This window comes from Convolutriloba macropyga, chromosome 6, assembly GCF_964194025.1.
Source record: "Convolutriloba macropyga chromosome 6, txConMacr16.3, whole genome shotgun sequence".
Classification (NCBI taxonomy): Eukaryota; Metazoa; Xenacoelomorpha; order Acoela; family Convolutidae; genus Convolutriloba; species Convolutriloba macropyga.
In genome coordinates this window covers 33413308-33439729 of record NC_134473.1, presented here as the reverse complement: position 1 = coordinate 33439729, position 26422 = coordinate 33413308, and the positions used below count along the sequence as shown (strand labels likewise).

Genomic DNA, 26422 nt, shown 5'->3' with positions numbered 1-26422 from the left:
CAGCTCATCGTTTTTAGGGCTTTGGCCAAGTCTGTAAAATGTTTTCTTGTGTTTTGCCATCACTTTTAATTATTTTGGCATTCTCTTGACTTGGTCCCACTAATCAAAAAATCAAATTGACTTCATTATTTTGTACCAGTAAAAACGTGTCTTCAATTGATATCTAATGCCTATAATGACTATGTAGATATTTGTTCAAAGAAAATATCAGTGAAAGTTTGAACTTTGAATTTTTTATCATACATTTTTCGACCTGTGGTTTAGTCTCAGTAAAAACAGCACCGTTTTTGTCCACGTCAAACAAATATTTCCCATAATTTTTTACCGTGTTTTTATGTTTAACAAATAGTTTCTTGGCTATGGTACTATGAGTTTTCAGAAAAACGTTGTAGTTTTACATGTTTGCCCATTTTTGAGTTTCATTTTTGTTTGCTGAAAAAATGATGCATAGACGACGGGTACAATTGACGTTCAAAACATACGCACAAATTTTGATGTGTTTGGTGTATATCTTACTTTTTTAGGCGCCACGACACCGTTCAATCGCAAAATTAATTATAGTGCTGACTTTTAACCTGTGTTTGATGTTCTTTCTGTAGTGATTCAAAATATTCTATGTAAAAAGATATGAGTGACTTTTTTGAATGTATAAATGAACCATTTGAATGGGTTCATATAGTAGATAGTGTTGTTATTGACTTTCATAGGAAATACTTTCAACAGATCAAGGCAATTTTGAACCTTCCCCTTTTTTGTTCTTGATTTTGACATCATCAAAACTTATTATTAACGGTAGGTACCATCAACTTTGCTGAAACAAAAAAAATGTGTTGGTTACAGAATCTAACTGCTGTTTTCATGGCTTTGACAATATTTTCATAAGAACTTTTTAGAGTTTTCTATGCTGATTAATATTCAATGTTCTTTTTGTCTTTTTCAGAGAGACCCATTTTTATGAAAAGTCTCCTGTTAATGAATTCCGCCCACATGAAGAGTTAAAAAACATCAGTTTAGCATAATTTCTTTTGGCTTTTGTAAAATCTTATAGTTTTAGTGGCCTCAATAATGTAGTTTCATAAAATTGTGTGTTAATTTTTGAGTTCCGTCCCGTGTTTACCGTTATTCGTAGTCTTATGACTTAGTCTCGCTATTGAGCGCTGAAATGCATTCTTAAGCGTTTATTGTTAATCTATTTTTAATGTCAGTTCAAATTTTAGGGTTTTAATACTTGATAATTTTTTTGTTTTTTAAAAATTATTGAATTTTTGATTTTTTTCAATTTATCTTCTTTCTGTCAAAAATGTAGCTTAGTTTCTGTACAGACAGCTTAGCTTGTGTATTCTTTAAAGTTAGCCAAGATTCGGTCTTAATAACTGTTTTTTTTTCATTTAAATCTTTTTCGGCTTTAATGCTGCGCATTTACACTTTGACAAAATAAAATTTTGGATGTCAACCATTTTTTTTAGAATTTTCTTTGTTTGCTTTCCACAATATCACATTGCTGGGGAGGCCCCAATGATCCTGAAAATTGCTTACTTGAGCCGGATTACTATTCTCAGTGGATAGGGTATCGGTCTAACGACTGCGACACCGTTTGCCTGCCAATTTGTTTGTTTTTTGTAAATAATTTTTGCCTGTAAATGTCACTTTTTTCGCATCCGTATGGCATAATCTGAATAATGAAAAGACTTAATTGCTTCACGAGGTAGTATGAATTACCAATTTTCAATTGGTTCTCAATTATACATCAAGAGAATTAAATGAATCTTTTTAATGATTTCAGTTGGTACCTATTGTCTTTAATCGCCTAGAAAGTAATCGTTTTCAAAAATGTCATCGTTTTCAAAAAGTCTTATTTTTTAAATTTGCCCCTTTTGTCGTCTTTTTTCTAATTTTTACAAAGTCTCATTAAGTACCGGTCTCAAACTTTTTTGGTTTTACTTCAGGTGTTATTAAGGCCATATTGATTTTAATTTTGCGATTTCTTTTAAAAAAGAGAGACCGGGTTTTGAGTGTAGTTAATTTTTGTTTTTAATAGGCTTTTATTTTTGTCCTATCTTGTAGTCTCTCTGATGGCAGCGTTCATTGGCCCTATAATTGAGTTTTACTTATTCTTTTAGTGGTTTGTTGAACAGTATGTGAATTTTCGAAAGTTTACTATTTCTTCTTCCTTCGGTAGACCTTTAAGTCAAAAACGCCGATGAGTGGGACCGGAACATTTTGTGCAAGCGAACAATACCGAGCCTTGTTGTTAAGTTTTTGATTTCAATGCCTCCATTTTCAAGTTTATTACATATCTTATTTGAAATGGCGGAGAAAACATGAAAATGAAATTGAAATTATGAAATGTAGAAAATAAAAATAACTCTAAAGGAAATAAAGGAGTTATAAATAACTGTAAAGGAAATAATTCTATTTTAAGCTTTTTTTCCAACTGTTTAGAATGTGTAAAAAATTATTGAATATAGGGTTTCCTGCACATAGGATTTCCTGCAATAAAATTTTCAAGTCTTCATCAGTATTTCGCCAGTAAAATACTCGTCTTGAATTGACAAATCGGTACTGATCATGTCTTGCTTCACGTGTTAAGACTTGTGAAGACATGCTAAGACTTGCTCAAGACTTGTCATGTCTAGGTCCAGTCCCGGCCAAGACTTGGCAAGTCTTGAGTCAAGTCCTCACAAAGATTTGACAAGTCTTCACCAAGACTGGAAAAGTCTTGAGTCAAGTCTTGACAAGCCTTGATTATTGCGCAGTTAATAAACAAAAAGTATTGAGAAGAAACTATCTTCATTTCATGCATTTCAAAGTTAGTAAAAGTTAGTTGAAAAATTTTAACGAGAAATTTGTTAATCTGAATGAGATATTTCTGAATTGAGCGTATACCAACTTAGAATTTCAAATATTTTCCACATTTTTCACCCGGAAACCATTTTTTTAATGCGCAGGAATAAAACGGGTTTTTTGCCGATATCAGAGTTGTTTTGATTCTCCATCAAGTGAACTTTGTGAAAGTACTTGCGTCTTATTGTGCTTCTTTGTTCGCTTTGGAGAGTTCTTTAGGCAAGCCTCTGTAAATGGCGGCCTTCTTCTTTTGTTACGAAACGAAAGCAAACCAACAATAAAAACTGTGCTCAATACTTGACCCAAGACCTGCGCAAGAATTGCCAAGTCTTAGCCAAGTCTTGACTCAAGACTTGTGGAGACTTAAGATTTGATTTAAGACGTGTCAATTCCAAAAAAAATGACATGATCAGAGCTCTGATACAGTACTGATCCAAAACTTGCATTTTCACTGAATAACCACTGATTAAGACGTGACTTTCCGTCCGGGTTGGCACCAAGACAAGCAATTGTTGAAGAGCAGTTTAAATGCAAGTTGAAGACTTCAAACACTGAAGAATCATAATTTAGCAAGACAATGACTGGTTTAATTATATGGATAAAACAAAAGTAACATAATTTTTTAATTAAGGACGTCGGTACAATTGCTGAATTTGGCACTGAAGTACTGAATACTTCTAAAGAAAATTGATTACACACACACATTAGAATAAAAAACACAAAAAAGAAACATTGTAAAGACTTTTTATTTTACCAACAATATGGCCTGCAATTGCGGCATATTATCAATTTTGCCCCAATTGTCAAACAGTTCTGTGCATTTTTATTCTCGGCAATTTCAATTTGAAATTGAGTCTCTAACAAACTTTTTATGAAAAACTTCTACGCCCGATCAGATTTGAACGACAAGTTCTCCAAAAACTTGGTGCTCTGCCCAATTCGATGAACCATACATATACAATATATCCTTATTCGCACCGACGCTGGGGTCGGAACAACCAATTAGCGAATAATCATCGAGTTTTTGCAAAAAATCTTTGACAAAATATCAGTATTATCGAATAATACAATTCTCTCAAAATACGTTCTGTAACTGGTTTTAGATCATTTTATCATCATGCTTCAAATCAGATTCTCCAGGCAACAGCCAAATAGGTTCAGTACCAAAAAGTAGTCAGAACTACAACTTTGTTAGTTTGATGGTTGTTAATGGACTGTAAACAAAAAAGAAAGTTGACGAGAGGCGTACGATAAAGCACTGCAGTTTTAAACGCCTAATGCTGTTCGGCGGTTATTTAGGATAGACAAATTTTTAATTATTGTGACTAATATCATACTTAAATAACGACAATACTGCAAAATGGTTTCTTCCTAGATCTCCAAAAATCACGACGAAGAAACAAAAACAGCATTTGATCATTTTTATGATATTTTTGGATTCGTGTTAATCTAGAGATGTCAGCAGCAGGCACGTTATATTTGAACATACTCTGATTTTTGCTTAATGTTTTTTTAAAAAATACCAGAATCGTGAAATCTATGGGATGCATAATTGTTGTTAAAATAATCAGCAATAAAATTTTGTAAAAGCCTAGTGCAATTACCGCGAATTTCTTTATGTTTTTCTCATTAAAATTTTTTGATGGGGCATGCTTGTGAGGCTGGAAGCCTTGCGTTTGATGTTTCTGTGCATGCGCCTTTATAAGCTACACATAATGTTAATACTAATTTTCAAGCGAAACAATATATAACTCATTTTATTTAGTTGACTTGAAGCTGTTGTTAAAATCTATCAATACTTTTGTTCGGTACTAGTTTCTTACAAAATTGTTGAAGTAATATCATTATTGACCTGAAAGAACAATCCAACAAAAATCTGCTTTTTTCCATTGAATTTTTCAATATTTCCAATGGTTAACCACTTTTCAATAAAATCAAAAGATTTGTACGAACCTGTTTATACTCTATTTTAAACTGTTTTTAGCACAAAAAATCGAAATTTTATATCAATATTTGTTGTGCTGTAAAAATGAATATCGAATCATCCTGAATTTGAACATACTCTGATTTTTGCTTAACGCTTTCTTAAAAATGCCAGAATCTTGAAATCTATGGGATGCATAATTGTTGTTAAAATAATCAGCAATAAAATTTTGTAAAAGCCTAGTGCAATTACTGCGAATTTCTCTATGTTTTTCTCATTAAAATTTTTTGACGGGGCATGCTTGTGAGGCTGGAAGCCTTGCGTTTGATGTTTCTGTGCATGCGCCTTTATAAGCTACACATAATGTTAATACTAATTTTCAAGCGAAACAATATATAACTCATTTTATTTAGTTGACTTGAAGCTGTTGTTAAAATCTATCAATACGTTTGTTCGGTTCTAGTTTCTTACAAAATTGTTGAAGTGATATCATTATTGACCTGAAAGAACAATCCAACAAAAATCTGTTTTTTTCCATTGAATTTTTCAATATTTTCAATGGTTAACCACTTTTCAATAAAATCAAAAGATTTGTACGAACCTGTTTATACTCTATTTTAAACTGTTTTTAACACAAAAAATCGAAATTTTATATCAATATTTGTTGTGCTGTAAAAATGAATATCGAATCATCCTGAATTTGAACATACTCTGATTTTTGCTTAACGCTTTTTTAAAAATGCCAGAATCTTGAAATCTATGGGATGCATAATTGTTGTTAAAATAATCAGCAACAAAATTTTGTAAAAACCTAGTGCAATTACCGCGCATTTCTCTATGTTTTTCTCATTTAAATTTTTTGATGGGGCATGCTTGTGAGGCTGGAAGCCTTGCGTTTGATGTTTCTGTGCATGCGCCTTTATAAGCTACACATAATGTTAATACTAATTTTCATGCGAAACAACATATAACTCATTTTATTTAGTTGACTTGAAGCTGTTGTTAAAATCTATCAATACGTTTGTTCGGTTCTAGTTTCTTACAAAATTGTTGAAGTAATATCATTATTGACCTGAAAGAACAATCCAACAAAAATCTGCTTTTTTCCATTGAATTTTTCAATATTTCCAATGGTTAACCATTTTTCAATAAAATCAAAAGATTTGTACGAAACTGTTTATACTCACAATCCTTTCTTCTTCTTTCCACTTGTTCCACTTGTTTGTTCCTTCTTGTTCCACAAAGCGTTATAACTCGTTACCTACGTGGATAGAGCAGATTAATATTTTTCTCAGATTCTAGTTTACATTCACTTTTATCCCTCCGAACGTTCAACCGTTCTCTTTTTTCAAGTTTTTGACGGCATTTCAGTTTCCCTACTCATTGTAACCACATTGAACAGAAATTGTTATTGCTTTTAGCAGAATTAGTTTAATTTTCTCAGACACTCTGACTTAAGTTTTCCCGACAACTGCTTAACTTGTTTAAAAATACACTTTTTTCAGCTAGGTCCAAAGTTTAACTGCTTGTCGTTCGGCCATCACTCATTTATTTGGAGTTATTGGATCATGCTTTTCTGTCTTAATATCGATAAAAAAAATCTGAATTGCGTATAATCTTTATTCGCTTTTGAACAAGTAATATTTCTCCCCATTCTTTTAAAATAAAGTTAAACGAGTACAAAATTTTGTCAAAACTGTAGGCTTTATCATCATAGCATGTAATTAATTGCAGGATCTCAAGTCAAAATTTTTGATCGGAATGTTTAGAAATGCGCATTCTAGATTTTACTTTATTATGCGTTTTTAATCTTCTCCTCCCGGAAGAAATTTCAAGTCTTGATCGGCACTTCTCCAGTGAGATGCACGTCTTGAATTGACAGATCAGTACTGATCAACTGATCACGTCTTATCCCAAGTGTTGAAACTGGTGAAGACATGTCAAAACTTGCTCATGACGTGTTGAGTCTAAGTCAAGTCTTGGTCAAGATCTGGCACGGCTTGAGTCAAGTCTTGGCCAGGACTTGTCAAGTCTTGACTAAGACTTGACAAATCTTGATTAAAGCGCGTTTTCACCCGGAAACCAAATGTTTTAATGCGCAGCAATAAAACGGGTATTTTGCCGATACCAGTGTTTCCATTCTCCATCAATTGAACTTTGTGAAAGTACTTGCGTCTTATTGTGCTTCTTTGTTCGATATGCAGAGTTTTTTAGGCAAGCCTCTGTAAATGGCGGCCTTCTTCTTTCGTTACGAAACGAAAGCAAACCAACAATAAAAACTGTGCTCAATACTTAACCCAAGACTTGCGCAAGAATTGCCAAGTCTTAGCCAAGACTTGACTCAAGACTTGTGGAGACTCAAGATTTGATTTAAGACGTGTCAATTCCAAAAAAATGACATGATCAGAGCTCTGATACAGTACTGATCCAAAACTTGCATTTTCACTGAATAACCACTGATTAAGACGTGACTTTCAGTCCTGATTGACACCAAGACAAGCAATTGTTGAAGAGCAGTTTAAATGCGAGTTGAAGACTTCAAACACTGAAGAACCATATTTTAGCAAGACAATGACTGGTTTAATTATATGGATAAAATAAAAGTAACTTAATTCTTTACTAAAGACGTCGGTATACTTGCCGAATTTGACACTGAAGTATTGAATACTTCTAAAGAAAATTGATTACACAAAACACACAAGAATAAAAAACACAAAAAAGAATTCCACTTTGTAAAGACTTATTAATTTAGCAACATTATGGCCTGCAATTGCGGCATATTATCAATTTTGCCCCAATTGTCAAACAATTTTGTGCATTGTTATTCTCGGCAATTTCAGTTTGAAATGGAGTCTCTAATAGTCGTTTTATGGAAAACTTATACGCCAGATCAGTTTTGAACGACAAGTTCTTCAAAAACTTGGTGCTCTGCCCAATTCGATGGACCATACAATATATCCTTACTCCCACCGAATTTGGGGTGGGAACAATCAATTAGCGAATAATCATCGAGTTTTTGCAAAAATCTTCGATAAAATATCAGTATTATCGAATAATACAATTTTCTCAAATTACTTTCTGTAACTGGTTTTAGGTCATTTTATCCTCATGCTTCAATTCAGCTTCTCCAGGCAATAGCCGAATACGTTGAGTACCAAAAAGTAGTTAGAACTACAACTTTGTTAGTTTGATGGTTGTTAATGGACTGTGAACAAAAAAGAAAGTTGACGAGAGGCGTACGACAAAGCACTGCAGTTTTAAACGCCTAATGCTGTTCTGCTGCTATTTCAGATAGACAAATTTTTAATTTTTGTGACTAATATCATACTTGAATAACGACAATACTGAAAAATTGTTTTTTCCTAGATCTAAATATCCAAAAATCAAGACGAAGAAACAAAAGCAGCATTTGATCATTTTTATTATATTTTTGGATTCGTGTTAATCTAGAGATGTCAGCAGCAGGCACGTTATATTTGAACATACTCTGATTTTTGCTTAATGTTTTTTTTAAAAAATGCCAGAATCTTGAAATCTATTGGATGCCTAATTGTTATTAAAATAATCAGCAACAAAATTTTGCAAAAGCCTAGTGCAATTACCGCGAATTTCTCTATGTTTTTCTCATTAAAATTTTTTGATGGGGCATGCTTGTGAGGCTGGAAGCCTTGCGTTTGATGTTTCTGTGCATGCGCCTTTATAAGCTACACATAATGTTAATACTAATTTTCAAGCGAAACAATATATAACTTATTTAGTTGACTTGAAGCTGTTGTTAAAATCTATCAATACTTTTGTTCGGTACAAGTTTCTTACAAAATTGCTGAAGTGATATCATTATTGACCTGAATGAACCATCCAACAAAAATATCTATTTTTTCCCTTGAATATTTCAATATTATCAATTGTTAACAATTTTTCAATAAAATCAAAATATTTGTACGAACCTGTTTATACTCTATTTTAAACTGTTTTTAACACAAACAATCCAAATTTTGTATCAATATTTGTTGCGCTGTAAAAATGAATATCGAATCATCCTGAATTTGAACATACTCTAATTTCTGCTTAATGTTTTTTAAAAAATGCCAAAATCTTGAAATCTATCGGAAGCATAATTGTTAAAATAATCAGCAACCAAATTTTGTAAAAGCCTAGTGCAATTACCGCGCATTTCTCTTTGTTTTTCTCATTAAAATTTTTTGATGGGGCATGCTTGTGAGGCCGAGAGCCTTGAGTTTGATGTTTCTGTGCATGCGCATTTATAGGCTACACATAATGTTAATACTAATTTTCATGCGAAACAATATATAACTTATTTAGTTGACTTGAAGCTGTTGTTAAAATCTATCAATACTTTTGTTCGGTACTAGTTTCTTACAAAATTGCTGAAGTGATATCATTATTGACCTGAATGAACCATCCAACAAAAATATCTATTTTTTCCCTTGAATATTTCAATATTATGAATTGTTAACAACTTTTCAATAAAATCAAAATATTTGTACGAACCTGTTTATACTCTATTTTAAACTGTTTTTAACACAAACAATCCAAATTTTGTATCAATATTTGTTGTGCTGTAAAAATGAATATCGAATCATCCTGAATTTGAACATACTCTAATTTCTGCTTAATGTTTTTTAAAAAATGCCAGAATCTTGAAATCTATGGGATGCATAATTGTTAAAATAATCAGCAACCAAATTTTGTAAAAGCCTAGTGCAATTACCGCGCATTTCTCTTTGTTTTTCTCATTAAAATTTTTTGATGGGGCCTGCTTGTGAGGCTGGAAGCCTTGCGTTTGACGTTTCGGTGCATGCGCCTTTATAAGCTACACATAATGTTAATACTAATTTTCATGCGATACAATATATAACTCATTTTATTTAGTTGACTTGAAGCTGTTGTTAAAATCTATCAATTTTTTTGTTCGGTACTAGTTTCTTACAAAATTGTTGAAGTGATATCATTATTGACCTGAAAGAACAATCCAACAAAAATCTCTATTTTTTCCATTCAATTTGTCAATATTATCAATTGTTAACCACTGTTCAATATAATCAAAAGATTTGTAGGAACCTGTTTATACTCTATTTAAACTGTTCTTAACAGAAACAACCAAATTTTATATCAGTATTTGTTGTGCTGTAAAAATGAATGTCGAATCCTCCTGAATTTGAACATACTCTGATTTCTGCTTAATGTTGTTTAAAAAATGCCAGAATCTTGAAATCTATTGGATGCCTAATTGTTGTTAAAATAATCAGCAACAAAATTTTGTAAAAGCCTTGTGCAATTACCGCGCATTTCTCTATGTTTTTCTCATTAAATGTTTTTGATGGGGCATGATTGTGAGGCCAGGAGCTTTGCTTTTGATGTTTCTGTGCATGCGCCTTTATAGGTTACACATAATGTTCATACTAATTTTCATGCAAAACAATATATAACTTATTTAGTTAACTTGAAGCTGTTGTTAAAATCTATCAATACTTTTGTTCGGTACTAGTCTTTTACAAAATTGCTGAAGTGATATCATTATTGACCTGAATGAACCATCCAACAAAAATATCTATTTTTTCCATTGAATATTTCAAAATTATCAATTGTTAACAACGTTTCAATAAAATCAAAATGTTTGTACGAACCTGTTTATACTCTATTTTAAACTCTTTTTAGCACAAACAATCCAAATTTTGTATCAATATTTGTTGTGCTGTAAAAATGAAAATCGAATCATCCTGAATTTGAACATACTCTGATTTCTGCTTAATGTTTTTTTAAAAAATGCCAGAATCTTGAAATCTATGGGAAGCATAATTGTTAAAATAATCAGCAACCAAATTTTGTAAAATCCTAGTGCAATTACCGCGCATTTCTCTATGTTTTTCTCATTTAAATTTTTTGATGGGGCATGCTTGTGAGGCTGGAAGCCTTGCGTTTGATGTTTCTGTGCATGCGCCTTTATAAGCTACACATAATGTTAATACTAATTTTCATGCAAAACAATATATAACTTATTTAGTTAACTTGAAGCTGTTGTTAAAATCTATCAATACTTTTGTTCGGTACTAGTCTTTTACAAAATTGCTGAAGTGATATCATTATTGACCTGAATGAACCATCCAACAAAAATATCTATTTTTTCCATTGAATATTTCAAAATTATCAATTGTTAACAACGTTTCAATAAAATCAAAATGTTTGTACGAACCTGTTTATACTCTATTTTAAACTCTTTTTAGCACAAACAATCCAAATTTTGTATCAATATTTGTTGTGCTGTAAAAATGAAAATCGAATCATCCTGAATTTGAACATACTCTGATTTCTGCTTAATGTTTTTTTAAAAAATGCCAGAATCTTGAAATCTATGGGAAGCATAATTGTTAAAATAATCAGCAACCAAATTTTGTAAAATCCTAGTGCAATTACCGCGCATTTCTCTTTGTTTTTCTCATTAAAATTTTTTGATGGGGCATGCTTGTGAGGCTGGAAGCCTTGCGTTTGACGTTTCTGTGCATGCGCCTTTATAAGCTACACATAATGTTAATACTAATTTTCATGCGATACAATATATAACTCATTTTATTTAGTTGACTTGAAGCTGTTGTTAAAGTCTATCAATCTTTTTGTTCGGTACTAGTTTCTTACAAAATTGTTGAAGTGATATCATTATTGACCTGAAAGAACAATCCAACAAAAATCTCTATTTTTTCCATTCAATTTGTCAATATTATCAATTGTTAACCACTGTTCAATATAATTAAAAGATTTGTACGAACCTGTTTATACTCTATTTTAAACTGTTCTTAACAGAAACAACCAAATTTTATATCAATATTTGTTGTGCTGTAAAAATGAATGTCGAATCCTCCTGAATTTGAACATACTCTGATTTCTGCTTAATGTTGTTTAAAAATGCCAGAATCTTGAAATCTATTGGTTGCCTAATTGTTGTTAAAATAATCAGCAACAAAATTTTGTAAAAGCCTTGTGCAATTACCCCGCATTTCTCTATGTTTTTCTCATTAAATTTTTTTGATGGGGCATGATTGTGAGGCCAGGAGCCTTGCTTTTGATGTTTCTGTGCATGCGTCTTTATAGGCTACACATAATGTTCATACTAATTTTCATGCAAAACAATATATAACTTATTTAGTTAACTTGAAGCTGTTGTTAAAATCTATCAACACTTTTGTTCGGTACTAGTCTTTTACAAAATTGCTGAAGTGATATCATTATTGACCTGAATGAACCATCCAACAAAAATATCTATTTTTTCCATTGAATATTTCAAAATTATCAATTGTTAACAACGTTTCAATAAAATCAAAATGTTTGTACGAACCTGTTTATACTCTATTTTAAACTCTTTTTAGCACAAACAATCCAAATTTTGTATCAATATTTGTTGTGCTGTAAAAATGAAAATCGAATCATCCTGAATTTGAACATACTCTGATTTCTGCTTAATGTTTTTTTAAAAAATGCCAAAATCTTGAAATCTATGGGAAGCATAATTGTTAAAATAATCAGCAACCAAATTTTGTAAAAGCCTAGTGCAATTACCGCGCATTTCTCTTTGTTTTTCTCATTAAAATTTTTTGATGGGGCATGCTTGTGAGGCTGGAAGCCTTGCGTTTGACGTGTCTGTGCATACGCCTTTATAAGCTACACATAATGTTAATACTAATTTTCATGCGATACAATATATTACTCATTTTATTTAGTTGACTTGAAGCTGTTGTTAAAGTCTATCAATCTTTTTGTTCGGTACTAGTTTCTTACAAAATTGTTGAAGTGATATCATTATTGACCTGAAAGAACAATCCAACAAAAATCTCTATTTTTTCCATTAAATTTGTCAATATTATCAATTGTTAACCACTGCTCAATATAATCAAAAGATTTGTACGAACCTGTTTATACTCTATTTTAAACTGTTCTTAACAGAAACAACCAAATTTTATATCAATATTTGTTGTGCTGTAAAAATGAATGTCGAATCCTCCTGAATTTGAACTTACTCTGATTTCTGCTTAATGTTGTTTAAAAAATGCCAGAATCTTGAAATCTATTGGTTGCCTAATTGTTGTTAAAATAATCAGCAACAAATTTTTGTAAAAGCCTTGTGCAATTACCGCGCATTTCTCTATGTTTTTCTCATTAAATTTTTTTGATGGGGCATGATTGTGAGGCCAGGAGCCTTGCTTTTGATGTTTCTGTGCATGCGTCTTTATAGGCTACACATAATGTTCATACTAATTTTCATGCCAAACAATATATAACTTATTTAGTTGACTTGAAGCTGTTGTTAAAATCTATCAATACTTTTGTTCGTACTAGTCTTTTACAAAATTGCTGAAGTGATATCATTATTGACCTGAATGAACCATCCAACAAAAATATCTATTTTTTCCATTGAATATTTCAATATTATCAATTGTTAACAACGTTTCAATAAAATCAAAATATTTGTACGAACCTGTTTATACTCTATTTTAAACTCTTTTTAGCACAAACAATCCAAATTTTGTATCAATATTTGTTGTGCTGTAAAAATGAATATCGAATCATCCTGAATTTGAACATACTCTGATTTCTGCTTAATGTTTTTTAAAAAATGCCAGAATCTTGAAATCTATGGGATGCATAATTATTAAAATAATCAGCAACCAAATTTTGTAAAAGCTTAGTGCAATTACCGCGAATTTCTCTATGTTTTTCTCATTAAAATTTTTTGATGGGGCATGCTTGTGAGGCTGGAAGCCTTGCGTTTGATGTTTCTGTGCATGCGCTTTTATAGGCTACACATAATGTTAATACTAATTTTCATGCGAACAATATATAACTTATTTTATTTAGTTGACTTGAAGCTGTTGTTAAAATATATCAATCTTTTTGTTCGGTACAAGTTTCTTACAAAATTGTTGAAGTGGTATCATTATTGACCTGAAAGAACAATCCAACAAAAATCTCTATTTTTCCCATTCAATTTTTCAATATTATCAATTGTTAACCACTTTTCAATACCATCAAAAAATTTGTACGAGCCTGTTTATACTCTATTTTAAACTGTTCTTAACAGAAACAATCAAAATTTTAAATCAATAATTGTTGTGCTGTAAAAATGAATATCGAATCATCCTGAATGAGCTGAAAAAAACAACTCAATACCATTTTTTACTATTTTTTACCTTAAAAGTGTATTAAAAACGTCGTCAACTTCTTTAAAAAAATCCACATCTGAAAAAAGTTTAGAAAAATTTTCCAATTGACAGTAATATATGCCATTGCTCACGGTTGAATGAAGTATTTTTGGCAATGTAAATGAACAAAAGATATAACCCACAAGTTTATTTTTTGAGTATAAGCTGGTTTAACCAATATGAATGCAACCTGGATTAGCCAAAATTTATTTTCAAACAACCTGCGCTATAAAACTGTTGTCTCGATTGACTTTTTTACCAAATCACAACCAATGTTTCATCATTTGGGGCACTAAAACCAAACGTTTTTTGTTCCCCGTCTTTGCGTTAATTTTAAAAAAGCTAGGGAACGAAAACGAAGGCTTGCCGAATAAAGATCTGTTTAGTGTGGCTGTGAAACGGGATAGAGAATATGCATCAAAAATGTGAAAAAAGCTTGTGAAAGAATGTTAGAATGTTCTTTTTTACGCAAAAAACTGTGCAGGCTGTAATTGACGCATGTTAAGACTATTAATGTATATTCCCCCATTCTGTAACCTGGAGCAACTGGCTGCGAAAATGGACACAAACGAGTATCTCGTACTTGCAAAGGTGCTCCGCCAGCCTTATCAACAACTGATCTTAAACCCAAGTGATTGGGGGCATTACTCACAATCCTTTCTTTTGTTTCTTCTTGTTCCACAAAGCGTTTTAACTCGTTACCTGCGTTGATAGAGCAGATTAAAATTTTTCTCAGGTTCTTGTTTACATTCACTTTTATCTCTCCGAACGTTCAACCGTTCTCATTTTTCGGCGGCATTTCAGTTTCCCTACTCATTGTACTCACATTGAACAGAAATTGTGATTGCTTTTAGCAGAATTAGTTTAATTTTCTCAGACACTCTGACTTAAGTTTTCACGACAACTGCTTAACTTGTTTAAAAATACACTTTTTTCAGCTAGGTCCAAAGTTTAACTGCTTGTCGTTCGGCCATCACTCATTTATTTGGAGTTATTGGATCATGCTTTTCTGTCTTGTTATCAATAAAAAAAATCTAAATTGCGTATAATCTTTATTCGCTTTTAAACAAGTAATATTTCTCCCCATTCTTTTAAAATAAAGTTAAACAAGTACAAAATTTTGTCAAAACTGTGAGCTTTATCATCATCGCATGTCAATAATTGCAAGATCTGAAATCAAAACCTTAACTGAAAAATTAAATATTTTTGATCAGAATGTTTAGAAATGCGCATTCTAGATTTTGCTTTTTCATGCGTTTTTAACCTTCTCCTCCCGGAACAAATTTCAAGTCTTGATCGGCACTTCTCCAGCGAAATGCACGTCCTGAATTGACAAATCAGTACTGATCAACTGATCACGTCTCATCTCAAGTGTTAAAACTGGTGAAGACATGTCAAGACTTGCTCAAGACGTGTCAAGTCTTAGTCAAGTCTTGGGCACGGCTTGAGTCAAGTCTTGGCCTGGACTTGTCAAGTCTTGACTAAGACTTGACAAGTCCTGATTAATGCATGTTTAGCCAAAGTAGAGTTTTACGAACAAATTAATTATAACTAATGCGTTCCAAAATTAGCAAAAAATGGAAAAAGTTAACGAGAAAACTGCTGATCTGATCAAGGTATTTCTGAATTGAGCATGAACTAACTTCAAATGTTCCATATCACCACGAAATTAATTTTTTCAATGGGCGGAAAAAATGGCCATGGCGGTTATCTTTTAATGATATCAGTTTTTTTATTCTCTATCAAGTGAACTTTGTTGAAGTGATCGTGTTGTCTTATGCTTCTTTCCGTACTTTGGAGAGTTGTTCAGGCAGGCCATTTTTTAAAAAAAGAAGTGGGGGCCTTCTTCTTTCATTTCCAAGCGAACGCAAACAACCAATAGAAACTGTGCCTAATACTCGATCGAAGACTTGTCAAGTTTTAGCCAAGACTTCCTCAAGACTTGTCAATTTTTGGCCAGGACTTCACTCAAGACTTGCCAAGACTTGAGACTTGATTTAAGACGTGCCAAGTCTAAAAGTTGTCATGATCAGAGCTCTGATACAGTATGGATCCAAGACTTGCTTTTTAACGAAATCAGTACTGATTAAGTCTTGATTTTAAATCAGGCTCCCTTTCCTCCTCCTTTTTATTGCCTTTATTGGCTGCTCTCAGGTTCACACTTACTTTTTTTCTGCAGTTGTTTTTCTGAAAAACTAAAAATGCGTTCGCATTTCAAAAATCATAACATAATATTAAATATAAGGTTTTGTTATTAGGTCATTGGTTATAACGATTTATGAAATACTTACAATTAAAGCGCATTGCATATCGGAGCGATCATCAGACAGTAATAAAAAATCAAGACTCTTGAGCAAACAAATTTAGTGATGCATTCAGTTCACGTAATCTATCTACGTTACGCAATTTGTTTAATGAAGCTTTAAGACGAAAATGTTTACAAGAAAATTTACAAGGGCAATATTGATTAGCATTTTTTGCTCAAAGAAAAGATAAAACTAAGAAAACGCATCACAAAACAATTGTTCATAAAACAAACAGTGTATGGCTATTCTCACGTATATGGAGATCTCTTAATTCGTACATCACACATTAAGGTTTGTTTTTTAAACAACCACTAGCATTTTTATTAGAACAAAATCCAATCGATTTTAATTGTAAAGAAGTCTTGCTAAATTTTCTATTTTCCTTTGGTTAATCATTTTAAAATGGCGTTTTACTATATGTGGAAGAATTGAAAACGAGGAGATCTCTAACGTAGTATGTTATTTTGGTGTAGTCTGTCAAAATTATACAATATAGCTTTTTTTCTGTCAGAATCTTAAAAGATAAAGTTTACACATAAAAAATCGCGCTAAATCCACCGGGACTGAGCTCATATTTTTTGGCCTTTTATCTATTTAATATCGTGATCATGTCGAAACTTAAAATGATCACTAAACAATCAGTGCAACCCAGAGTCTCAAAAAAATTTTCGAACTACATGCCAAAACAGTACTGTGACAAAACTTCGCAGAAAATGATAACAGGCTGACAAAAAGTGCTCAGAAATAACTCCAGTATCTAAATACTCTGAATTTATTATGAGAATTACAATAAATAATAATAAATATTCAGACTAATAAAAAATATTCAGTCCAATTACAGTTCTCATAAAAGCACTCAGCTCCTCGCCAAACAGCTACGCTGTTTCGCCCTGCTTGGCCTTTTATAATTAAATATTTAAATTTCTTATGAGTTTTTCTGAGTTTGTCGTGTTCATGAGTGCGTATCAAATAAACCGCATATATAGTGATACAGAACTGAGTTTTTTTGGTTAATGTGGGAATGTAAAGAAGATTCAGTTCTGAAATGTCCTGGGACTAGGGTCCGGGCACTGTTAAGTCCTTTAAATCTTAAACTAAAAACATTCGAACGTCGCAATATTTGAATGTATACATATTCTGGGCATCGACAAACGACAGAGAAAAAGAAGGAACAACAGAAAAAATATTAATATAAGGAATCAGAACATGGATAACTCCGAGGTCATCGCAACTTCCTATCCGAGGTTCGCATTTGTACTTTGCTATTTTTGCCCCAAAAATACTTTACTCAAGTTAGAGAAGTGTAAAATTAGACTTGGCCCAAGTCTGACCAACCGAAAAAAAATGACGTGAATCATTACTAATCAGTGCTCTTAATCAGTACTAATTTGCGATGGGTTAAGAGTTGTACATTACTGATATACATACACTTGGAGTTCGGCGCGGGGCTACAATTGAGCTGTTTTTGCTCCATTAAAATAAGTACTTGTATAATTTCAGCAAACTTCTTGAAACTATTAGCCTATTTTGTTCGTTTCATCAAATTGATTCTTTCAAAAATTCTTTTTTATTAATTCTAAAATTTTAACTAGGTTTTGAAATATTTATAACAGTGGACTTATCTGAAAAGAGTCCACTTATCTGGACTCAACCAGGGGCTTTTTAATTTTATACAGATTAGCAGGCGCCACATATGGCTATATTAATGATGTTGCTAGTTCTTCCCGATAAGTGAGCTAACTGAAGTAGCAGAATGTGTAATCTGTTGTTTGGTCGAAATACTGATGATGTTGACAATGTTCTGCGAAGATGCAAGTTAGTTTGCAAAGGAATCACTATGTGCATACTGTCTATCATTGCTGTGCTTACTGTCGAGCAGTATTTTATCATCACAAAATGGAATCTTCAAAAAGAACAAGAACCACCAGGTAACCAATCTGTAAACTATTTAGTTTCCTTTTCATTATTATTGCTTAGCATTAGTGTTTACTAGTTTAAAGGGGAGGGCGTATCGCGTGAATACTTTTGTGCTTGAATATTTTTCGGCTAAGTATACCGATCTTCTAAAAATTCATTTGGCGGCAACTAGTCACCACTGCTTTTTGACGTATTTTCGGCTGTTCTTGGCGTTCTTTTTAATATTTTTGACGTTTTTTTTCGGCTACTTTTGACGTTTTTTGGCTATTTTTGACGTTTTTCGGCTATTTTTGAAGTTTTTAGGCTTGCCTAGTCTTGGACAAGATTTGCATTTAGACTTCCACGTGTTGGACAAGACTTGCATTTAGACTGACAAGTGTAAAAAGTGACATGATCATAACTCTGATACAATACTGATATAAGACTTGCAATTATATGTGCCCAGTACTGATATTGACTTGGCGTTCAGTCCGGGATTCCAAAAAATTTAGATATTTAGCCATGTAACTGCTACACACGAAAAAGCTGTCTTCTGTTATTATGTTTACTTAGTTATTCAAGACCAGAGAGTGAACTATTTCATTCATATGATTACTGTGATTTGATTTTGATCTTTCCATGACAGATTATACTTTTCAAATCTTTGTTGAGCCTCAATTGGAATCTGATTCATTAGCAGCTTGTACACACTCCTAAAATTTGGCCAGTTTTGTGCTATTTTTCCTGTAGGCTGCAACTAACTTGCAATACTCTATTAGTACAGTCCCAGTTAGGCAAAGGGGGGGTCTCAATCACATTTATCTTTAGATTTTTTACTTGCAAATTTATGAATGCATTGTCCACAATTTGTAAGTGATGTACACACGCTCATAAAAGAAAACAAATTTAAAGAATTAAAACTGAAAAAGACTGAAAAGCAATGAATAAAAGGATCCCAAAATTGTGGCCAAAATAGAGTTTTTTAATATTTTTTAACATCGCAAACACGTATATTATATATTTGAAACAATTGAAGGCTTGTCATTTATTGCTGAATTGATTTTCATTTTATTATACAAGCCTAGCAAGGGTAAATAAAGATTGCAGAGTTTAAATCTATTAATATAATCGTTTTCTAATAGGCCAATTAAAAGCAAACAGCACTTGTTTTTAGATTTGTAATAGAATATGCACTACAAATACTGCGAAATTGCTTAAAATAGGGCTAATTTGGTGTTGTTCTAGATATTTATGTTGATCACGAAGTTTTACGTGTTGTAGCCATTAGTTTCAAAATAAACAAAAAGCTCAATTTATTTGCTGCGCAAAAAAAACATTAATTTCATTATTTAAAAATCGCACGAACATAAATTGCTTAATTATGTATGCAATTGAAATCAAACATTTGAAACAACAATGATCTTTTTCCTAAAATGTGAAAACGTTTTTTAAATTCTCTCATCTTTCTGTATAATGAACTCTGTACAATGAAGTTTAAAGGGATTGTTAAAGGCTTTGTTCTTTTTAGTAGCAAAACATCTTGTGGCGACTTGTTTTAAAGACACCAAGAAAATTGTCTGATAAGAAAATCCGTTTTGATATTTTTCAATGTTTTGAACTGTTTTTATTGGTTTTACTAAAGACTTAAATAACCAAGATAGTTTTTCAGATGTCACGCTGGTGATAGAAAACATTTACATGTTGGTTCTTTGGTATGAAAAGCTAACCTGCTCTAATGTTTTGATCTCTTTAAGAAAATCTCGCGATCTGTTTTACCTCTTGTCGAAGAACGCATCCTGTGTCACCACTTAATTTCAATCAATTTGAAAGGTAGCATTTTTATGACTTTTGAAAAGAACTAGTGGCAAAAAACAAATTAAAACGTTTTGTTCAAGTCTGATGTATCCATTTTGTATTGTTTACAATTTGTTTATTACCTTTGCATTGTAAAGCAAATATTTTTCCACTTGTTTTTGACGAACCTAAAATCTATATACTGAGAGGTTATTGATACAATTATTTGTTACTGTAGTTCGGTAACCCACGATGAGGTCCGCAACCCATAACATGTATAGACAAAGCCGACTTGGGTCAATGACAGGGGGGATTTGGCTTGACACAACTCAATAGTCTGAAACAAAATTCCGTCGCGCTTCCGTTTTGCAAACAGTAATTTCGGATCTTTTTGGTCTAGCCGAGCCCCAAACTTCAGTCTGTTCGGCCTGGTCAATACCCAAATTACGGTTTATTTTCTCTGGCCAATACCATATTCAAATGCCAGAGGTTCAGCCAAAAAAAGAGCCGGTCCTCTTCAAGATGTATAAATGTGCGTGCATTGACTGTTTTGAAAAAAACCGCGGATCAATGCCAACCAACATCTATTTCTAAATGAATAGACAATTTCATCATTTTTTAAATGAAATTTGCAAGTCTGTAAATTAATGAATTTTTACTGAAAACTATGTAAAAATTTCATTTTCAATTCACGATGAAAAAATGAACTGAACAAAATGTAATTTTTATTGGATGTTTTTCAGATTCATGTGGGTCTGGCTAATGGTCTGGCCCAGGGTCTGATTGATCAGGCCAATGATTTCGACAGCCGTCTGGTCTAGAGTCTGTTTGGTCTGATCAATGGTCTGCGCAAGAGTCTACTCAGTCTGGGCAATGTTTTGGCTCTGGTTATGGCCAAAATCTGGCCTTAGGTCTGTTCGATCCGGGCAAAGTCCGGGCAAAGCTTGTTCAGTCTGGCCAATTTTCAATGCGTATTTTTGCGAAAGGCTGGTCTTGAACCCCTTGCTTGCAACCCAAGTCCGTCTGGCCTATGGGTCGCGGACCTCATGCTGGGAAGTCCTAACGCCTGCACAAATTGAGCAATTATTGCCATGCAAAAGAATTGAGAGCATTCTTCTTGTGCATTTGACATTCTTAAGTTCCGAATTTAACCTATTTATCATAATGTTAGCCCAGTTGACGCAAAATGGGACATGCAAGGATACTTATTTGGAATGTCAACAGGTTTTCAATGTCAACAGATATTTTGCGGTACAAAATTCATGAACAGCTCAATTATGCCTTTTAAAAATTGTGGTTCCCACGCTCGTCAATTCACAGTCCGCGTTCGCAAACACGAATGACGACATTTTGTCCCCACTACCCGCGAGGAAGAAATATGGTTAAATTCCAACGCAAATGGATGAGAAATAACTGATCGCGGATATCAGTGACAAATATTCCCAATTTTGAGTAAATTTGCAATGGTTTACTTCACTGTCACTGCTGTCCGCGAAAGCCTATAAAGCCTAGTCTTAAAACATGGGAGAGCGGACAATGCTGACATTTGCTTGCAAATTTGCCTGCTCAAAATGTAGGTTTGGCAACGTAACGATTAGCAATTCTGCATTTTAAGTATAATTAAGTGTTGGTCTGCCCACCGCATCAGGTAAGTTCGGGCAACACGGACGTACAATTATTGGTGCATTTGTTTAGAAATGATTGTTGTGGATGGGTCTGATCTGAACATAACGATACCTGATAAGGAAATAGTGAGACTGACACTGGAAGTGCTAAGTGCTCCAGAATCTATCACAGATGCAAGTATTTATTCTACCCTGACAGGGAAAACATCCAATGATAGTGATGTGTGTTACAAGAGTAGTGATTTTGCAGAGAATGTGCATCTAACAACAAAGGAAACACATCCTGCTGTCATTCATCACCTCAGAATTCTTCTCCCACCAGGTATGTCATCTTTTTCCAACATTACTGTCTCACAGAAATTATACGCATTTTTCAGAGAAACTGACAAAATGAGCCTAATGCTAAGGGGACCCGGTGCAACGAATCCTGAAATTCTTGCCAAGTTCCTATTTCCCACTTTAAATCCTATTGCGAAACTTATCAGGAAATGCATGTGGTTATAAGTATTTGCAAGTTGTCGCTCTTCCCACTAGGAAAACTAGGAAACTTGGGAAACTTAGACGCCTAGTAGGAAATATGGGCAACAAAAACGATCTTGTTAGAAAAATTTTGAGCGTAACGGGATTCTTAGCAGGAAATATGGATGAGAACGCGATTCCCGGTAAAAAAGAAAACGGAAATTAACTGGGTAAAAAAAGGATTCTTTGCAGGAAATACGGATGTAAATGGGACTCCATAGGGCCCCTGCCTGCCTTCCTGCCCGCCTGACGATCGCATGAACGTGGTAAAAACGTAGGAAATGTGTGGAGTGATCTGAATAGTAAGCAAATGAGAAGAAAAGTGATAACAGAGCTAATGAATGGAATTTCACGCGCGTGGCTCAAAATCGTTCATCCGATTATCATAAAATCTAATCTTACACTCCCTTACAGATTTTGGCTAACAGTTAAGGAAAGAATCAATTTTTTTTAAAAAAACATGCATTTTTTAACAGAACTGAACAAATATACAACATCACGGAGCTTCTAGTCTTTGGTTACTTGGTAAGTAACCTTCCAAATTTTTGTAACAGTCCAGAAATTAAACCAAAAAATCAGTGGTCCAGATAATGCTCCAGTTTGAGTCCAGATAATGCATGGTCCGCTTGAGTCCACATAATGCTCCACTTCATACATTTTGTTGGCAAAAGCACATTTGCCTGAGAACATATATTTTTTTCCAAAAAAAGTGTATTTTCAATTGATTGCGTAGTTTAAATTAAATTAATCAACATCCATAAAAAATTGAATCAATCCTTCAACTTCCGATGATAACAAATGCATAACACAATTTAACTGCGCAACAACAATTTTCCACTTTTCTCCTTTAAACACGTAGAGGTTAAATTGAATTCTTCCATTTGGATATTTTGTACCTCCCCGCTGTATGTGGACAAAAACTAGTAAAATTAACTGAAGTCCCCACTCATAGCGTGACATTTAAACTAAGAAAGGCCCCCTCTCATAAAGTTAGTCCGATATCACTTGAGGTTAGTGAGTTCTTGAATCGGACTTTCTTGACCCTCTCATTGCGCATAGTGGCGTAATTGATTGCGACAGTTCCCATCACTTCTGGCTCAAAATCACGAATCTCCTGCAATCAACATTGTAGCTGAGCCACGCATGGCACTTATTGATACCAATTGAGTGAAGTGATTGAAGGCTACTGATATGCCTGAGGGCTGGAAACCTCTGGCATCAGATAAATGAGCTATACTTTTCAATGTTTTTCCCGTTGTTTCGGATATTCCACCGAGAGTCTTTAAAACCAATGATATGAAGCGGATGCCCATGTCGCTGCACTTCTGGTAATAATACCCAATTTTTCTGTCTTCCGCTAGGATTAGAGCAAAGACACATGTGTTCGCCGCATCTGAGATGAGACTGGCGTGCAGTGGGTACGTAATGGTGACCTCTAAAAAAACTGGGCAAATACAAGTCGCCTGGTCTGGAATTGTTTTCCGGCAGAAGATGTTTTTGCTCATATACAGGTGGAAAATTGGCCGACGAACAAGCTGTAATTATTGTATCTCGTGCTCTGTCATGATGAGAGATGATTTTGCGACGCCCGTGACATGAAACCACATGAACCTCAAATATGTTCAAATTAGCTGACTCACAAAATGGACATCTCCTTTCCGAATCATAGAGTGGAATTCCTAAACGGTATTTCAGAGCAGCTCGGAACTTCCTAGGTTGAGAGTTAAGCCAAGAGCAGGGATAGGTGTTGCCGTCAACCAAGCTCCTGATTGAGGTAGGGAAAAAGATAGCAGTCTAGTTTTTTCCTCTGGTGGAGGTTTGAACTTCAAGAAGGTTGCTTCGAACTGTATTGTCAAATTGTTCTTGAATTTTCTGTTGCGCCAAATGAAAAGTCCCCAAAGTGCTAAACTCTTCCACTAAATGTGTGAAACTATTTTCTTGAGTTGGGTTGAATCTAGTAATTCGTTCTACTATCTTTGCTGAATGAGATAAGGAACCAACATAAGCAGCTTTGAATTGGTTCAAAGAACGTCAAATTCCAGCTCCTGTTTTGTTTATTGGCAGGCATGCTTGGCCCCAATTTTTTTTGCTGATTAACAGAACCGAATATGTTTTCAAAAGTTGTTCGTTGGAGTGATCACATTTTTAAAGTATTTTGTTACTCTCAGGGGACAGAGTGTTGTTTCTCAACAAGTACACCAATTTAGGTGCAACCAGACAGCTATTGAAATCTCCAAGAGCGCAATGAGGGTCCACTAAATAGCCTAAGCTATCTAATGCGTTTTCATTTTTTTAACCCGTTTTTCTAAACAGGATGCAACCAAAGTGGGTGTTCCATTTTCTGCGACCAAGATTTTGATTCCTGATTGACTATTTCTCTTCATCCTGCTATCAAGAACATTAAAATACGTGATGGACCACAACTCGCACTTGTCTCTGCTGAGTTGCAGGCCAGACTCGTTACCATGAGTTGATAAAATTTCTAATGATTAACATAGCTCCTCTTCCGTTCCTGCTATAATTTCATCAACAAGGTACCAAGAATTCTGCATAAGATTTGGTAATTTATTGTCGAGTTCTTTGGTGATAGGCGAAAAGGCTAAAGAAAACAGTAAGCGCCCCAGCGGGTCTCTTTGTTGGTTTCCAGATTGACTTTGAATGTGAATTGACTTAAAAAAGAGCTTGCTAGGTTGAGAATAGCACAAAGAAGCAAAAGGGGCTAATGCGGGACTCAATATTTGCACTGCATCCAACAAGCTGCTTTTCGTAATGGATTTGAAAGCTTTTTTGAAGTAAATTTGAAGTAGGCCCGCTTTTTCGTTGTTCAATAACTGCATGTACAATGCTTTCAGCACCGCATTAATCTGCCACGCCAATAAAATGACGCGGCGGTTTGTCGTACACCTTCTTTTGTCTTTTTCAGCGCTATAAGCGAAGCAGAGCAAAAAGTTGGGGCAACGAAAACTCGGAGGCTGCCCTCTGCTAACCAAATTTATTAGTTTTGTCATGCTTGAAATAAATTTTTTTACTGATCGGGGACTGCGCACGTTACGACATGTAAAAATTGCTCAGGGTACATTTTGGACGAACCCGCTGCCGCGAAGTTTGAGAAAGATTGCAATTGTGTAAACACGTACGCTTCGTCAAACTGATAGGCATAACTACTGTAAGCATCGGTTTCATTCGGTGGCACTTCATCTTCTGGATGCAAGTTCATCAACTATTTTAGCGTTTCTTTATTATCAGGGGCCATGCAATCTGAATACAAGATTTTGCTGCACGTCCAAATTGGACTTGAAAGCAGTGAGATTTTGCACGTGCTGCAAGCCACTCCATTGTGCATTGAGTCATGATTTGTTTTCTTGCCTTGTTACATTGAGGCTGCTCCGAACCATACCCAGCATAGTCGCCCTTCTTCCAACGCTCAAATTTACTTGAAATGAGCCATTCTTGCTGCTGTTTGTGTTTCTACCCCCTCTGTTGCTAACGCGCAATACGCACTTGCTTATTGCGAGAGTTTCCAATTTTCTGGGGAACTTGGTTGAGAAACACAGTCCTCAATGATAAGTCTCAGCAAATCAGACCCTTCAAGCCGGAAATTGACAGCTTTTCTTGCAAACCATTTCAAGGTTTGGGAGTCCGTATAGGTCCAAATTTGTTGTGTTTGAGAGGTGTTACTTTCGGCGATGAGTTTTTTTCGCTGTTGTTGGAAGAGACTAGCTCATCAATGCGGGCTGCAAAATCATGGGAATTATCTTACCTGTTGACAATAGATTATTAAACTAAGAGTACGCACAAATTGGTCTACAGCACACCCATTCTTCAAAGTTTGGGCCCAGTCTTTGAGTTGTATTTGTGTTTTGCTTGATTGTTGGTCGTGTACAACTATTTAAAATGAAATGTCGTTTTTATCACGGTAGAGGAGGGTTGTATGTATTGAAACTCGAAAACGCAAATCAAATTATCAATAGTTAAACTTTGCATTTAATGAGTCCGATCTGACGAAGTATTGCTCTCAATCAAAAAGATTTATTTTGCTTTTCGTGTCAAGGTTCCGCAGCTTTCTTTTTTCGGGAGACTAAAGGCATGTTAACAATATCCGAAATCGAGGAATTTTTATTGCTATTAACCATCTTCCTCTTCTTTTAGCTTCTTGTCGTGTTTATGAAAAACCATTTGCTTATGCGTTTGTGTCTCCTAACGCGTGTTTGCCTAATAAGCTCGTTTTCCAATGTTGTTAACGATAAGAAGAAAAGCCTTTAACAAAAATCGCAAGGGGGTTCTTTTTTGTCTGTTTTTCTT

At 34.0% G+C, this 26422-nt stretch overlaps 1 protein-coding gene across 1 annotated transcript; it reads left to right on the top strand.

The window, feature by feature from the left end:
• The first annotated feature begins 18039 nt into the window (after window positions 1-18039).
• Window positions 18040-25272, top strand: LOC142341297 (uncharacterized). Its single transcript, XM_075392219.1, has 3 exons — window positions 18040-18214; window positions 21672-21923; window positions 25193-25272. The coding sequence occupies exons 1-3, from the start codon at window positions 18040-18042 to the stop codon at window positions 25270-25272; spliced, it is 507 nt and encodes a 168-aa protein (XP_075248334.1).
• The last annotated feature ends 1150 nt before the right edge of the window (window positions 25273-26422 follow it).

What these genes read in the sequence shown, in the direction of transcription:
- LOC142341297 (XM_075392219.1), top strand. Translation starts at nt 18,040, where the DNA reads ATGTGTAATCTGTTGTTTGGTCGAAATACTGATGATGTTGACAATGTT. An exon ending in AAAAGAACAAGAACCACCAG is followed by an intron (nt 18,215 to 21,671) that starts GTAACCAATCTG and finishes GCATTTGTTTAG; the next exon opens with AAATGATTGTTGTGGATGGG. An exon ending in CAGAATTCTTCTCCCACCAG is followed by an intron (nt 21,924 to 25,192) that starts GTATGTCATCTT and finishes AAAATTGCTCAG; the next exon opens with GGTACATTTTGGACGAACCC.